This window comes from Alosa alosa, chromosome 13 (genome assembly GCF_017589495.1).
Source record: "Alosa alosa isolate M-15738 ecotype Scorff River chromosome 13, AALO_Geno_1.1, whole genome shotgun sequence".
NCBI classification, from domain to species: domain Eukaryota; kingdom Metazoa; phylum Chordata; class Actinopteri; order Clupeiformes; family Clupeidae; genus Alosa; species Alosa alosa.
In genome coordinates this window covers 12,935,249-12,948,183 of record NC_063201.1, presented here as the reverse complement: position 1 = coordinate 12,948,183, position 12,935 = coordinate 12,935,249, and the positions used below count along the sequence as shown (strand labels likewise).

Below are 12,935 nucleotides of genomic sequence, written 5' to 3'. Positions count from 1 at the left end.
GGGAGAGGAAGGAAACCAAAGTCTGAAGTACCATTTAGCAGAGCCAATCATGTGGTGTGTTGTGTTAAGACATCGTTCCAATCATGTGTTGTGAACTTCGCCCCAGCTGGAGCAAGGTTTGGAACTGTCTTGAAGCATTTCAGCCATGCCTACTGGTCAGCATTTCAGGTCCGCGAATAGGATGCCCGATGGGAGGCCCAAAATGTGTTGCAGTAATCCACGGGTGGCCGCGACGGTGGAGGGACTTGCCTAAAAGGACTTTGTCTGGGGGCATGTTCATGAGCCCCCATGTTCATAGAGTGTAGCACAGTACCTGCCTGGCAGCTCTAGCTGTTGGCTGCAGCAACTCCAGCTAGGTAGAACTGATTCTTTTTTCATTCTGATAGACAATACTCAGTGACCTCAAGAAACAGAGATTGATACTCAAGGCAAAGTTTTGAGCAATGCTGTCTGGCTGTATTCCTGAGTTTGGTTGTTTGGGTGCATTCCCATTGATATTGGGCATCAGTTGTGTTCTGAAGTGCTTCAAACGATAATGATTGTCCAATCAGATCACATCATGGGATCGGTTATGTGGTTGCCCCAGCAACATTGTTAAAAATAGTCCCCTGTGTCTCATCACAGCTAGAAAAGTCCTCATCACCTTGCCCTGTCATCTCATGTTACCCAGCATCACTGGTGCTGGTAAGCCTGTTGTCTCTCTGTTGGGGCGTTCTAGCCTCCACAGCTTCAGATTATTCAGTGTCCTGTTTATGGGTCATTCAGTTTCCTGTAAACAGCACCAGTACTGATCAAGTATGTGCCTTTACTGTTGCCGAAGCCAGTCAGGCTTTGTGTTAACTGTCTGTGTTGGTGGTTTCGGGCGTGTTTTGGGGTCAGTGGGTTGTGCCGTATTGTTAATCCCTCTAGTCAGTAAGCAATACGCAGTGGTTTGGCTTCTTTGGGCTGTGGTTGATTTTCCTTCACGTCAGTGTCAACTTTGGTCATGCATTTTTTATTTGTGTTTGTCCTGTTTAAAAACGGCGTTTGTGTCATACTAGTCTTTTTTGTTCATCTTGGGTTGTTGTTTTATTTTGTTTTCCTTTGAGTTTGCCTGTCTCTTGGGTTTTTTTATTAGCTGCCTGATTTTCATTAACATTTGCATGCTGCTTTCCATACACAAACATCTTTAAAACATACAATGAGACCCAACACCTGTTGGCAACAAAGGCCTGGATGCTAGCATTAGCATACATGCCCCATTTTAAAAGCACTGTCTGAAAATACGCCCCTAAAATCCTTTGACACACAACACGAGCAGCACAATCCCCTCATCACCAGGCTTATGCTCTGTTTTTATAACGATGTGTGTGTGGATTTGCTCCAGTAAAACCTTACTGCAATGGAGTCAGTCAGCACTGTACGATGGGGAGCACGTACTAGACCCATACGGGGTTCCTGGGCTTGCTCTTTTCTTTCATTAGGAGTCACAGGCAAGTGCTGTAGTCAAGCACTCACAGATACACACCCAAGGCAACACAAATGGAGTTCATTTGGTTACCAGGCACATTCATTTTATATAGGCTTTTTTATTGCCAATCTTAATAAAACTCTGTTAAAAGTCTAATCATGCCAAATAAAGCATGGAGCTCGAGGGTGTGTGTGTGTGTGTGTGTGTGTGTGTGTGTGTGTGAGAGAGAGTGAGAGAGAGAGAGCATGAGGACCAACCAAAATAAGTGCACAAAAAAAAAAAAATCTTTGTGTGTTCTGAGATGGCCCACTTGTAACTGTATTGTGTGTGTGTGTGTGTGTGCACGAGCGCTCACTGTAGCTCCTGTCTGGTTATAATGAAGTCCTAAAGGCTCGTTCCGTCATACCCATAGAACTGCTTCGTCTGGCTGCTCTGGGACAGGTGGCAGCCCCCACTCCCCTCCCCCCAACAGTCTTCCTCCCAAAACAGTCCAGCCCCCATTCCATTCCGTGCAGAAACGCTCTCAGCCACTCACATCAACATCATTTTCATGGAGCCTCTTTCTCTCCAAGATGTGATGCCCATTAGCCTCCACCCTCCAATCAATGGGCCACTTTGGCACCCCTGATTGCGTTACTCTGATTTCGCTCTCCCGTTTATCTCGACTCTCAAGGCTCTCAAGAGTTTTTTTTCTTCTTACTAAACTACAGGAGCTGATTTCATAAGGATGGAGGATAAGAGGTCTCAGGAGGCTGGCATTGGCTGTCTGGTTTTCAGTTTTGAGCCTTTGTTGCTGTGATGTGATTGATGACCATAGGACATCATGGCAGGGTTTCTGTTTCTGTATAGTGAGGACGAAGAGTGAACATAATGTGGTCACGATACGTGGTATCATACTACGATACTTTGATATGATACCATGCCTAAATATCAAATGCTGAATCGATAACATGGCAAAAACCTTAAAGGAGCTACACTACCATTCAAAAGTTTGAGATAACTTAGAAATGTCCTTGTTTTTTTTTATCATTAACATTGTGAATGACTGTTGTAGAAAGAAATGGCTGATCTTTAGTGCAATATCTACATAAGTATACAGATGCCCATCATCAGCAACCATTCATCCGATGTTCCAAAGGCACATTCTGTTTACCAATCTGATATCACTTTAAAAGGCTAACTGAGAAAGCATTGGAGAACCCTTTTGCAATTCATAAGCACATAATGTAATCTGAAAACTGCTGCCCTGATTAAAACAACAATGAAACTGATCTCAGCTGGTATTCTGTCTATAATGGAGTGGAATGTAAATGTATTAAGTAACCCCAAACTTTTGATCGATAGTGTATGTGGAATTTTGAAGGCCTTGAGTTGTCTTAAATGCAGCCGCACTCTTCCGTGACCTGCATTGTATTAAATACAGTGGCCACACATGGTACAATGTGATTTTACAAGAGAGTTGGTCTGGTGCTAGTTGGTTTGCATGCTAACTTCAGTGGAAATCTGGACAACACAGAGCTTAGGCATTTTTGACATTACAGTCACAACAGTTGTTTCTTTACATTTTGTTGCTTTTTCTTGGTAATTTTAAACTAAACTAAAAAAAGCCACAAAGTGGTCTTTAAACATCAGTAGAATTTGAATCGGTATAGTCTTGACGACACATGGAACCTCAAATTCCTTTGTTTTAACTAACAAACAAAGGAATTTTATCAACCTAATTAAAACACCATTCTTAATGTAGGAGGTCAGGGTATCACTATACCTGTGTAGTATCGGTGCGTCATGCAACAACACTAGAGAACAATCGGCCATCACACCCGAGCAATCATCTGCTCCTCTGCGCTCGCTAACCTCCAGGCTGCCGCCTAATCCCTGTTTTATCTTTGTAATATCATTCCACCCAATCCATGCACAGCAGGGATTATCTTGTGATTGTGGAGATGGATTATCTCTTAAATTGTTGTGCACTGTACACTGGCTGTAATACAGTCCCATTATATCAATGTTTGACCAGTTTATGCCTGCCCCTCAATAAATATGCTTTCTGTTTTTTTCTCTTCCCGTATTGGTTTGAACAGCTTGTTGAGAGTCCCCCAGATCGTGAAGATGAGACCATGGTGCCAGTACTGACCTCCAAAAAAGCCAGCGAATTACCAGTGAACGAAGTTGTATGCACATTGCAGGTAAGTTCTCTTTAGTGGGATGGTGAATCATGTCATGTGTAATTTAAAGGAGTTTAAGAGTTATCTCTTGAACATTGCCACACAGGACTCTTCCAGTGACTTGCATTGTATATTGTATGTATGCCACGACACATGTGGTACGAATTGGCCATCCTAGCTTTAGTTTTTTCTTCATATTCTTGGTGTATTTCTAAGGGCAGGAATGTCTTTCCTAAGAAAGTTAAGGTTTCCCCACAATTTAGTTTGAGTCATGTGGATCTGCTTAAAATGCACTGCTTTGGCTGCACTCAGAAGTTGAAGCTAATTAGGCAGATTGGCTGTATCAGTGCAGCACACATTCTTCATCACATCCCACAGTCCTCTTCCGAGACTCCGACTCTGAGGCTGTCGACACTTAAACACCATCAGGGCTAACTCAAGTGATATTCAGGTTAACGTTATATATCACCAAAATATATCGCTTACACAGTTTTAAGCTGTTACTGATTACCAGTTTAGAATGTATAGCATTCATTTGTTTTCATTTGTCAGACCATATTTTAAAGGAGTAATTTGCATATCTAGTTCCACAAAGGCAACATTTTTGGCCTTGCCTGAGAACAGCATGTGAGAAATCTTATTATAACTTGTTATATGAGTGACCTTGAGCAGATGTCTCCTCACATCCATTCTGCATGAATTGAGGCCCAGGGAGCTTCACAGAGCCCTGGATGGCAGGATGTGTCTAATGGGAAGAGTCTTATGACAGCAGTGACAGATGCTCAAAAGAGACAGAGGCAGATTGAGAGAGAGAGAGAGAGAGAGAGAGAGAGACTGACAGAGATTGAAAGAGAGCGGGGAAGAGAGAGATACAGGGTGATGGAAAGACAGAGATATTGACAGAGAGATGGAAAGAGAGAAAGAAAGAGGGAGAGACAGAGACAGACAGAGAGTAGAAGAAACCCACTCCTTTCTCTGGTCTGTCCTCAGCTGCACACACTGCCTTGTCACCCATTTGTCTGAGTAGGCTCTGGCCTCTGGCGTGCCTGTGACAAGGCCATCTGCTGTAGAGAGCGCTGCCATTAGCCCAGCTCCCCTGACACCGCCATCACACCTCCACACAGACTGGAGACATGCATTACGACTGATAACACACAGACAGACAGATATAACTTTGTTATCCCCAGCTGTGTTATTCTGCTTCTGACTTTTCTCTTTAGCTAGACCCTCCCGCTCACTCTGCTTATTAAATAGCCTCTCAGTTATGCACAATGGGATGGGTAGAATGAGGTAGTTAGTGATCATGCATGTTGTTGTTTTTTTGGGGGTCAAGCAATATCCTAAGTGTTTTATACTTTTTCTTATTAGCGGCCAAGCAGACAAGCTGCCAAGGCACGTGTTTTTACCTTTTCTTATTATTATTGGGGTGAAGCAGTGAAGGCACCCTTACGGCTGTTTTATGGTTCTATGTCAACTCCACACAGTGACTACGCCGTTGCCTTGATCCTTTTGAAGTTCCTGCCTGCGAACTCCATAGACTGCTGAAATAGTAATCTTATTTGATTGGCTTTTTCTAGCTTAGATTTTATCGAGAGAAGTTTTTTTTTAGAAGTTATCGAGAAATACTAGAAACACTATGTTCCAATGACCTAGTTAATGTAACCAGAAAATAAATCTGAGGTTATTTGCGAGGTGTCTGCAAGCCAGTTTGTGTTATGTTAGCAAGCGGACTTCCCACAACTACCCACAAAATACTGCTTGCTGGGGAAGTTTCAAAACGCTACTGACAAATAGACATTTTACGATCGGATAACCCCGTCATTGTAACCAAAATATGTCTGAGTTTAAAAAGCTGATGTCAGCAAACTAGCATGTTGCTACTCCCCACAGTAGGTTGCTTGAAGCAGCCGGCTCAACACCCAGGGTGAGTGGACCAATCACAGTCTGCGTCGCCTCAATGTGAGGTTACAATTTTTTGGAGGTGCGTGTCAGGCGACGGCGAAGGGCTTGGAGGCGGTACATGCCAACGCACAGGACTCTGCCTGGCTACGCCGTCGCTTCGACACAGAAGCATAAAACAGCCTTTAGTGTGTATACCTTTTTGGGGGCCAAGCAGTGAAGTAATATGTTATTATTGTACATTATTGTGAGTTGTGACATTTGGCACACTGATTGGGGATAGGGTAGTACTGTTAGAGGTCCTAAGGTGGAGATTTTGTGATTCAATTTTGTGATTCAACCTAATTAAAATGACCGCCCTGTTGTATTTTATCTAGATAGATAGATAGATCCATCCATCCGAAGGAAATTCTTTCTCTGCATTTTAGTCAAGTGTATATGGACATAGAAGAGTGTTCAGACCACATTTTCCCTGCCATTGAGGGATGGAACCTGCCACTATTTGGTCACAATAGTGGTCACCACTATTTGGTCACAAGTCTGGTTCCATAACCAGTATGGACCCTTTCAAGAGAGTTCCATTATCAGCATCATAGTTGGCCCCACAAGACTTCCTTTTTAACATTCCATATGTTATCTTAATGTAGAGGAAGTAGATTGGGGCCCAAATAGAACGTTCAAGCATTGTTTTTGTTTTTATTGATGAAAGGGTCTATTGCTGCTCGTGTCCTCATGGCCTAGGTGCATAGATAGAAGGGGAGGTGAGTTCCGATGTTATGTGATCTACAATGGTCAGAGAGATGGGGTCTCAGCAGTGTTGCACTGACCTTAGTGTCAGATGATATGCCCCGCCAGCAGATCCATAGAGCACATGACTGAGCATGCTCGGTGGACTCTCAGCTCACGTGGCCTTCAACATTCAGAGAAGGTTGGTCCTTTGCCCCCAAGCTGATATTGGCCACACATCAACTATTAATTTGGCAATCTGCTCGCTCTTCTGATATCTCTAAGATATATCAATTACTGAAGACCCAGAACCATCACCTCTTGCTTTATTTAACAGACCTGTCATTCTGTGCATCATGTATGAAATCAATCAATGAGATTAATGAAAATATCAATTCTACTCTATGTAGTTGCCATCAGAGAGGAAACAAATAACCATTAGGATTATTACTATTATTATTTTTTTTTACTGACATTGGTTCAAGCCTACATTTAATTCCGTGATTCAATGTCATCATAGGGCAATTCCATGGAAAATTACGTTTTTTGTAACATCCATAACGCCAATAAAATGTGATGGTATAATGTGATTGATTACATGAAATGTGAGCATTTGCTATTTTTGGCTGAAGAATGTACATGAGAAAAAATGCATAAAAAATGAATTCTCATTCACATCATACAAATGCCAAGGCATTTCACTGGCGTTATGGATCTGACAAAAAGTCAATTTTACGTGGAATTGCCCTATATTCTTTGTATTCCAAATGTTAATATCACAGTTAATGTGTTATCTGTTTAAATCTAAACTAGGCTAAATGTGTGATTACATGAATTCCAAACTAAATAGTGCATAGCAGAGTTGATAATTGGTGTTATAGACCTAATTTATAGTGTGAAAAGTCCTCTTTTTGCAATAAGTGCCATGGCATCTTCAATGGCCACAGTGAGTCAGGACCTCAAGTTTAATGTCTCATCCATAGGATGGCATCTCCTTCAGTAACACTGCACTGGGGCTTTGGGATTGATATTTTGGCCAGAGGGAAGCTGTCATGCAACACCACCTCCAGCAGCAACTTGAGTTTTCCAAGGAAGTCTCCCATCCAAGTACTAAGAAGCCCACATCTGCTTAGCTTCAGTAATTCAGCAGAGACAGGGTATCCGTTGGTCTGGCTGCAGGCCATAGGTCCTCTCCTATTCCTTAGAAAGGATTTGACAAATTGAGACATTGTTAATGATCTAATGAACATTCTGTATTGAAACTATATCTGGAGGAACAAGGATGGAGGAAGCATGCAAATTATTAGTTGGATCTCCCCTATTGACTCCCTGCAGTGCCCCTGCAGTCCCTAGTGCAGAGCTGACTGACAAAGGTCATCAGTGTCGGCATCAACCAATCCTGCTGGTTGATGCTCCTGATGCACACTATCTAAGCCTTTGTTTGTTAGTTTGAAAAAAAAAAAACATGAAAAAACAACTACTGCCATTGTTCCACCTCAGTGAGTCAAAAGTCACAACCCATTTGCAAACCAATTGCCACCGTCACCGTATCTGTCTCATCTGACCCTCATCTCTCTCTCATTCTCTCTCTCTCTTTCTGACTCTCTAGGCTGACCTGCAGTTTGGCCTGACTCACGAGGAGGTGACCCGTCGCCGTGTCTACCATGGCTGGAACGAATTTGACATCAGTGAAGATGAACCGCTGTGGAAGAAATACATCTCCCAGGTGGGCAGGACTTAATGAGAGCTCTACTGAGATGCACAGTGCACTGCAGTTGGCTGCAGTTTTTTCCCCCCCACCAAACAATTTTTTTTCTTCCCGCTGAGGCGTTTGTGGCCGTCTTTACAAGGCCTGTCGTGGGCAGTGGCGCGGAAGAAAGGCCTTGGGCCACTTTAAATGGACAGACGAGAGGAAGTATGTTGAAAATGCCCAGTGTCATCTGTAGGAGGAGGCTGAAATCTAAGCCAGTCAGCCAGCCTTCCGACACCCATAGCCCTGTGCCTAATTATAGCAGACCAATTGGGAGCTTTTCACCTTCATATTTGTCCAGCAATCATTTTTTTGTGAATTCCTCCCTCTCTTGGTCTCCTCTCTTAATCCCCTTATCTGTTCCTCCTATTCTCACTACCCTCTGTTCATGTCTTCTGCTAGCATTAGCAGCATTGTTGTGATCTTTCATCACCAGTTGAAATGACCGCCAGTAGATCCATAATACTTTGTGTTGTTTCTGGTATGGTACGTTGCAAATTGAGGATCAACACAATTGCTCAGAACAGACAAAGTGTGGCAGGTCCTACAAGAAAGGGCACATTGTACAGTGGTTGGAATCATTGCTGCTTTTTGAGTTGGGGTGGAGCCAGGGACCCTTCATTTCTAACATAATCCATCCATGCACACACATACATTTTACTTTTTCATTTGTGTCCACAATTCAGAATACATATTACACAAATTTGACAGGTGCAATAATTGCTCAGACAATATTCAGTCATGTGACTTTGTTGACAATAGCAGCAGCAACATAGATGTTATGGATACACACAACACCTCTTTCTCCAAATGTGGCGTGTGAGTGTATGTGTGTGTGTGATTTTCTTTGTGTGTGTTCATGTGTGTACACACATACACGCAGGCACACACACACATACACGCAGGCACACACACACACACACCCGCATTCTTTCTCTTCCATGCGGCAATTCTACAGTTATCCGGTAAATCTAGTTTCACCCTTTCCTTGTATCTCTTTGTTACCTTCTTCTGCTCTTCCTCCTCTCCTCTTCTTCACTGCAAAAAGTGATATCTCACTAAGTTTTACAATCTTATATTAAGATAAAAAATCTAGTTAGTATTGTTTTTAGTATAAGGATACTTACTTTGAGCTTTCTTGTAAGATTATTTGACTTAAATCAAAATCTTCTTAAATTAAGACATAAAAAACAAGCAAATTTATCTGCCAATGGATTAAGAAAATATATCTTAAAATGTAAGATTTAAGACAATTTGTAGACAATTAAAGACAATTTTTATACAATTTAAGACAATTGTTCTATCATTCTCTCTCCTTTTCTCTACCCCTCCAGGATTGTCCCCCCACACACACACACACACACACACACACACCACCTCCACCCACTGCCCTGCCTCCCACTGCTCTGGTGCTGTCTGCCACAACACCGGCTCCACACATTTCAGACCACATCGTGATCTCTTTAACACTGAACCCATTGAATAGCTCCTCCACTGAGCTTTCTGTATTGTAGCGTAGGATGGCTGCTGACAAATCAATGCCCAAATCAAAATCATCTCCAGGATGATGGAGAAAAATCCACCCACATTTCACACACACACTCCCCACCCCACCCCACCTCACCTCAGTTTTTCTTTCCTCACTATTACTTAGCCAGTCTTGTCAAACCCTAAGTGTCAGCCAGCTTTCAATTACCATCCTCCTGGTTGCATCTACACCCCCCACCAACCCCACCCCACCCTCATTCGGAGGGCTTCTCCGTGTCAGCCTGGGTAATGTAGTGTAGCAGCCTGACACGCTCAGCATTTAGGCGTGCGGGTCAGAGCCTCAGCGCTCGTGCTGAAAGTGAGCCGGTGGGGGTGGTGGAGAGAGCTGTCGGGAGGTGTGCTGCTCCTCCGCGGTTCTCTGTGAACAGCAACAAGGAGAGGGCTCTTTAATCTGTCACTTCAGATGCAGCCAACGCTTTGAGGAAGCAGAGAGGCTGAGTCAAGCTCACATCTCCCTTTTTTCCGGTCTGTCTCTTGATTCCTCTGTGTTGCTCTTGTTTTCTCAAAAACACCCTCTCTCTCTCTCTCTCTCTCTCTCTCTCTCTCTCTCTCTCTCTCTCTCTCTCTCTCTCTTTTCTCTCTTTCCTTTCTCTCACTCTCTTGCTCTCTTTTTTTCCACTCCACTTGTTTTCTCAAAAACACCCTCTGTCTCTCTCTCTCTCTCTCTCTCTCTCTCTCTCTCTCTCTTTTCTCTCTATTTTCTCTCTCTTTCTCTTTCTCTCTCTTGCTGTGTTGCTATTCTTGGAGCTTTTGCCCCTATTATTCGTCCACACTTCACCACCCAAGACAGACTTGGCCATGATCCCATATACCGGAATGACAAAGAAAATCTCCCAAATATCTTACAAAATCTCCTTTAAATCTCCAACAGATACATGTACTACAGATATTCAGCCAAGCAAGTGGCATATTTAAAAAGCAGTTAAGTAGTTTAGCATGATTGCATGTTTAATGTAGCAACAGACGTTTAAAATGCCAAAGGGATTTTCCTCACACTAGCAAAAAATCAAAATGAGACCCTGGTACTGGTAGCCTGTTGGCTGTCTACCTGTTCGCTGTTAAGTGTTGTTTGTGGAGGAAAGGGAAATAACTTCTCCCAGACCCTCCAGGTGATTGCTGCTGTTTCAGGTCTTATTTTTAATGTCCTGGTATCCAGCTCACTAATTACATCACACTTGTCTTTTGGTCTCGGCAGAGCCCTGTTCAATTACTCAGTCAAAGGAAATAATCACATCTCAGCTGCACACTCTCCCTCTAATTGCTAGTTACCAGAGACAAGGTAGTCTGTGATTGTCAGATCCTACTACCACGCACATAGTGTATACACACACACACACACACACACACTCACAAACTTGAAAATACATGGGGGAATGTAACTGAGAGTGTGTGTCTCACTTTATTGACATTAGTAGTCGAGAGGAACCGGTGTGGATGTTGGATGATGAAGGCAGAGCCTTTGTCCTTTTATCATTGTGTTGATCGAGGCATGCGGTGACGGCATGACTCAACACTCAGTGGAGCAGCTCTCTCTCTCTCACTCTCGCACACACACACACACACACACACACACACACACACACACACACACACGTGCGTGTTGTATACTAGAATGGTCTTATCTTTCATCCAGACCAGGTGCTTCTCTGCCGCTCTCTCTGCCCCCCACAGCTGAGGATCTCAGTCCCTTAAGTGCACTCTATTCCTGAAATGTCCAGTGGTGGGATTTGTGTGTGGATGAGTGGGTGGGGTTGTTTCTAGAATGTTCTCTTTCGTCTTGTGTGTACAGTACAATTGGTGGACCAGAGGTGCAGCCTCCGCAGACGTGTCAGATGTGGGTCATTGTTGGTGACGTGGTGTTGACTGTGGTGTGGCAAAGTGCCCTGTTTGTTCCCTCATTCTCAGCAGAGGGTCTGCTTCATGAGCGTGCAGAGCCATTGTGGTCATCTCCACAGACACCAAAGGATGTGGTGGGCCCAACGAAGGCATTTCCTGCCTCGCACGAGACGAGAGCTCTCCAAAATATCTCGAGTCCACTGCAAACATGGCGGTGAATTTGGTGCTGTTTTTGTCCTGTTTGTCTTTCCTTGTAGAAATGTCTTTCTCACAGGCATGCCAAATTAGCAAACATGTATTCAGGTCTGTCTTGCCAAAGTGGGGGAGTTGTCGGTGAGACAGCACATGGATGCTGTGAATTATTTAATTTTTTTTCTTTCTTCCCCCTCATCCAGTCAACAGTCAGATGTTTCACCCCAAAATATCTTGCATTTCTGTTCAGGAATGCAGTTATCAGTGTAATGCTCCAGTCCCCACCAAGGGAGCACATGGTGACCTTGAGGGTTTGTTGCGTCAGTGTCTGCTTGAGCTGCAGAATCTGTGAATGCAACTGTGTGTCTTTGTCCTGTTGTGTTTTTTTTTTCCCCTATGCCATTTCCCAAAGTAGGTTTTCTGTGAAATTGTGTACTGGGTTGTCGGGCTTATTAGTCGTCTGTTTTGCACTGAATTGAGACCCTTGGGTAACCTCCCTTACTGTTTTCTCTCCCTGTCTCTCGCTTTCTATTCATTCACTCTGCCCTATTGACTTCATTCTCTTTCTCTCTCCCTCTCTTTCTCTCTTTGTATTTCTCTCTCTTCCTCCCTCCTTTGCTCTCTCTCTCTCTCTCTCTCTCTCTCTCTCTCTCTCTCTCTCTCTCTCTCTCTCCATCTCCCATATTTCTCTCTCTCTCTCTCTCTCTCCATCTCCCATATTTCTCTCTCTCTCTCTCTCTCTCTCTCTCTCTCTTTCTCTTTCCCTCTGTTTGTCTCTCTCTCCCTCTCTTTCCACTGCTTGCAGTTTAAGGACCCCCTTATCATGCTGCTCCTGGCCTCTGCTGTTATCAGTGTGTTGATGCGACAGTTTGACGATGCCGTCAGCATCACAGTGGTAAGAACATGATCGCCCCTCTGTTGCTGTGGTTACTTTAATCAGTCAAATAAAGAAACAAAAGAAAGTCTCAAGAAAAGGAAGTAAATGATACATTTGAATGATGTTACCAATAATTGACTTAATTTGGTTAAACAAGAGAGATGTGGCGTCATCTGATCTCTCTTCCTCTTCCACAGGCCATTATTATCGTTGTGACCGTTGCCTTTGTCCAGGTAAGCTGATGTTTGACAGTATTGATCTATGTGTAAAGTAGCGGTCAGGGTCATAATTTAATTAGCACATATCTGCCTGTTAATTGGCAATTGGTGATTGCTTTAAGTGTGTGTGTGTGTGTGTGTGTGTGTGTGGGAAGCAAAATGTGAGTGGCTGCAAAAGCCTTTGGTGAGATGAAGGAGAAAATAAAAAGGAAATTGGAAAAAGGCTTTAGACTGAAAGCCTGGTGTGTGTGTGTGTGTGTGTAATGGAGTGAGT

At 43.4% G+C, this 12,935-nt stretch overlaps 1 protein-coding gene across 6 annotated transcripts in view; it reads left to right on the top strand.

Annotated features, from left to right (window-relative positions):
- Positions 1-12,935, top strand: part of atp2c1 (ATPase secretory pathway Ca2+ transporting 1) — a 51,237-nt gene that overhangs the window by 11,196 nt on the left and 27,106 nt on the right. For 5 of the 6 annotated variants that reach the window (XM_048261253.1, XM_048261258.1, XM_048261254.1 and 2 more), the window contains exons 2-5: positions 3,532-3,636; positions 7,850-7,966; positions 12,372-12,461; positions 12,641-12,676. In XM_048261253.1, the coding sequence (XP_048117210.1) occupies positions 3,532-3,636; positions 7,850-7,966; positions 12,372-12,461; positions 12,641-12,676 (348 nt within the window). Of the gene's footprint in view, positions 1-3,531; positions 3,637-6,189; positions 6,443-7,849; positions 7,967-12,371; positions 12,462-12,640; positions 12,677-12,935 lie in introns of those variants that run through there. The other variant, XM_048261255.1, reaches the window with a different exon arrangement.